The 4514-nt window shown below is 36.4% G+C and overlaps 1 protein-coding gene across 1 annotated transcript; it reads right to left on the bottom strand.

Annotated features, from left to right (window-relative positions):
- On the bottom strand, positions 1573-3462 carry LOC109845262 (protein PIN-LIKES 2-like). The gene has a single exon (XM_020414496.1). It carries the CDS (start codon positions 3161-3163, stop codon positions 1778-1780), a length of 1386 nt encoding a protein of 461 aa, XP_020270085.1. The 5' UTR covers positions 3164-3462; the 3' UTR covers positions 1573-1777.

Raw genomic sequence — 4514 nt, 5'->3', positions numbered from 1 at the left:
TAAGGAGTTTTGTACAAAAATTGTGTTGTCGACTTCAAATTAAGTAGAATCGATGGATGGTACCGAATGTAACAAAACTAGTTTTCAGAATGAGGCCTAGCCATAAGTAGGGAAGAAGAAAGCATGGACTCAACTCATTAGATTGGACACACTGTGGATTGTTAATTTTACTTGATCCAATTTTAAACCTATAAAATTTCAATCGATAGTCCCTAATAACTATCGGCCCTTTGGATTAGATAACAACTGATTACAGAATACTGGTGAATCACTCATTCTAGCAATTATGGAGGAAATTTTGTCTCAGGAGACTGAGATTCTTATACAGAATGGCAAAATGTGACTTTGATCGCAGAACTCTAGTAATGCAGGGAAATCTGCAGGTTATGAAGGAAATTTTGTCCCAAAACACTTGGTTTTTCTAAATATTTGTAATTGGTCTCTGAGTATTAATCGGAGATTATCAAAGTATATATTATCCAGGGACTTCATTGTACTTTCATATGAAAGGTTTCAATCCTGATCATGCCAAGTTAAGATTTTGATCGGTATCCGAATTGTGGATGAGCTTGCTGTTTTTACATTCGTGTTCACGCTCGCATATACATTCACGAAACATGGACACGTATCAAATCTTAGAAGTTCCTATTTCAGATACTTTTGGAGTTTCAGATACTTGAAACCCATGTCCTATGTACGATTATCACTAATCACTAAGATTTCTCCATTCCTATATCTCCTTGTGTGCATCATCAAAACATTAAGTAGTTGAACTTGATAGTTCTCAGTGTCCATTTTTCAAAATGCTCGGGACACTATAGGTTGTTCTTTCTTCGGCCGGCACTCTCTCTAAGCCCTATGAAAGTTCTTTGCTTTATGCATTTTAGGTTATGTTGCTCTAGTAGTTTGTCTGCTTGCTTTTGGTTTCATTAGCATCATGGCTGCATACTTACTTGTTCTGTCTTATCGTCTCTATAATCAACTAGATCAGATGGGACCAACAAAAACATTTCTTAAACGGACACTAGAATAAGTAGGTAAACACAAAAATGACGACAATCAAATAGTAAAAAGAAACTAAATAATGGGGAATATAGAATGGATTAATCTAAACAGAAGATCATGTACTCACAGAAAACATAAGCAAATTACCGTACGAAAACATAAGCAAATTACCGTACCATACAACGAGTTTTACATTCAAAATTGTGTGCATCGGATTCCAATTTAACTTCCTATTAACAGAGTCTCACAACAAATGCTCTCATCATGAGAGAATACTAGATAAAATTTTCACCCACTCAAATTATACAACTTCCCAACACTAGAATGATACAAATATCAAGTAAGATTAGTGTAGTACAACACAGCCCTACCACAGTTCACTGGCGTTGGTCACTGGTTTATGATGCATCGAATGAAAGCATATTGATCAGACATAGCCGATATCAAAATTTTAAAATTAATAAATTAAGTACCCTAAGTTCAACATGCCATTATTGATGTTGATAAACACAACTAAAATCAACACCGCTGTTACCGACTAAAAAAAAGTCAAATTAACTTCCAATATGTAGAAATGAATGCAACTGTAATCAAATAGCAAATCTGAAAAATTTCAATGAGGACAGATGACTGTTCTGAGACAAAGGTGTATATCCAACCAAACCCTAATTGCCATAAACAAACAAACAAACATATAGTACAGTCTATTCACCACTATTTACTAAACAAACATTCAACAAACAAACAAAATAAAGCTTAGGAAATGCGAACCTCAAACATAGGAAAGCAACCTGAAGTAGACTACGATATAAACCGAAAGAGAAGCCACAGCAAAAACATGCTGCCAGAACAAAAGCGCTGAAGCCTCCTTCACCGCATAGCCCCTCAAGCTCGCAATAGCCCCTAGCAATATTGCACTCGGCGTTGTATACTGCAACAAGAGCACAAACTGATACATCTCATCACCTTGCACCAAAATATTCATCTTATCGGCCAAAGCCACAACCCCAATCCCAATCAGAGGAAGCACAAGAAGCCTAGCCACCGTAATCCCAATAGTTGTACGAAGCCCAAGAGAAGAATCATTAGGCCCCTCCGCAAGAATACCGCCAAGAATCAACATCACTGATGGAACCACTGCTCCAGCCAAAATCTCCAAACTATCAGTTATGAAAGATAACGGTGCATCGGTCCCGAAGAAGAAACTCTTCAGTAATGGAACAAGCCCAATAATAATAGCTAACAACGAAGCAATAGTGGGAGGTTGAAGAATATGCTGGATTGGAGTTTGCTCTGCCACGATTCTCATCCTTCTGACCATTTTTGGTTCGGCCAAGCATCTGATAGACTTAGGGCTACTAGTTCCGGCATTGGCATTGCTTGTATTCCCTGTCTCAGTCAAATCAAGATCGGGGAAACTAGCCTGAGACGATCCTGAAATGCTCATGAACACTCTAGCGATAAATGGTGTCTTTGAATGCTCGGTTTCTTTATCATGCATCCCCGGCCATTCTCCTTCATGAAGAAGAGGTCTGCTGATGTTTGTAGTACTACTAATCGGGACCTCTTCAATCTCATTGTTCTCCGATACTATCTCATAGTACTCCATTGGAGGCTCCATCATATGATAAACCAAAGTATATACCAGAATTACCGCAACCCACTGAGCAAATGAAACATAGGCGATTCCAGTACGGCGACAATCATGACCAAAGGGGTTTCCTTTGCTATCACACACCGAACTAATTATAGCAATCGAGAGGTTACCCGTGTTTCCAAATCCAGTCATGATTATAGTAAATCTAAAGAACTGGGGCGGCGGGCGGCAAATTAGGGCAACAATGTAGCCCAAGATGCATCCGACAAGGGTGCTTATGATGACATTGAAGGGTACAAACCACCATAGAAGGATCTCATCCAAAGTAATGGACTCACCCAAGTGGACAAAGATGAGACATGGGAGGAAAAGGGCGAAGACGAGCTTCGACAAGAGCTTGAATGTAGCTCTAGGGACAAGTTGGGTTTTTGGGTGGGCAAGGATGAGGCCAATTAAGGTTAAGGTCAAAAGCTTCATCAAGGGGACAACAGCAGATAGAAGGTTCTCACTCTCAGATCTCACGTTTGAATCCATCGATGGGTTTCTTGGTGAAAATTTCATATGGGTCTCTATGTTCTATCAACTATTGATCAAAATACTAACCATTGAAGTAGATAGTACAAGAAATTTGATATGGGTATGGTTGGAAATGAGATTGTACAATCCGGGAAATCAAAATTGATGGGATTCTGAGAATCTATAGCTAATGAGCAAATTAGGAAACTGAGGCTGGAGAACTTACCCAAGATCTAGAGAGAGGAAGAGAGATCCAAAGCCTCTGCAAAGATTTCGAGAGAGAGAGAGAGAGAGAGAGAGAATCAAGGGGATACGTAGTTTGCCTCTTCACCACATGTGTGAGAGACTCGTGAATCTGGTGATCCTATGTTGCTTTCTCGGAGAAAGTACACTGTATTTCTTCCCTGAGTATATGACAAATAATGAGGATCTGGAGCCGTCCGTACAAGATCGGACGGTTGATTTTGAGCCTGGACGCCGCCGCCGTTGGTTCTGTGGTTGGTTAATGAACCGAGCCGACCGGTGTTAAAGCTGTGATGCAATGCAAATATAGCAAAAATTTTATATGAAATAAATTTGCAAGATATACCATTTTTTTCCCGTGAGATCTGAGTTTATTTCCTATAATAAAAGTATTTACATTGATTACATAACGTTTTCTTTTTTTTTTCCTTTAAATATCTAGAATATTTACTTTAATAATATATATATATATCTTAAGAAATGAGAAAATAAACATCTAGTCATAGTAAATTATTTTAGTTTTGTTTCTTTTTATTCAAATATACCTCTGAAAGAGATGGTTTGGATAAATCTATAAATAGATATTTATTTACCTAATAATTTGTAAACAATTGGACGATGGAGTACGTATAGTGTCTTGATATACTCTTTTACTATCAATCTAACTATATTAAATTTACTTTTGTTCTTCTCCATTTGATATAAATATCTCAAAGAAACATCATTGTTAAGCTTGTCTTTCACGTTGATATTGCTTTTGTTACTTGATACAATATATATTTCAAACTAATTTTATTAGATCTAATATCTTTTCTCTTCAACTAGAAAAATATTTTCCTAAAAGATCGACATAAAAATATGAAATTATAAAATGCATACTTTTAGTATTAACAATATTCTTCTTTTACAATTGCTTTAGACGGGTTCTACTTGAAGTTCTTCTAAAGTAACATCATAAAATCATATGCCATAATCTCAACAATGAATGTATAGTAACTCAAAATGGTCATTTTTTCATCATATTAATTATACAAAATACTCAATAATCTTATGTAAAATAATTCTCATTAAGTTTCAATCGTAATGTAAAATGCATAAATCAGATGATAATACTATTAATTTTACTAAATTTAGCTTCTAATTAGATTATATT

Source organism: Asparagus officinalis, chromosome 6 (genome assembly GCF_001876935.1).
Source record: "Asparagus officinalis chromosome 6, Aspof.V1, whole genome shotgun sequence".
NCBI lineage: Eukaryota > Viridiplantae > Streptophyta > Magnoliopsida > Asparagales > Asparagaceae > Asparagus > Asparagus officinalis.
Note: the sequence above shows the minus strand (reverse complement) of the source record. Positions and strands in the feature narration are given on the sequence as shown.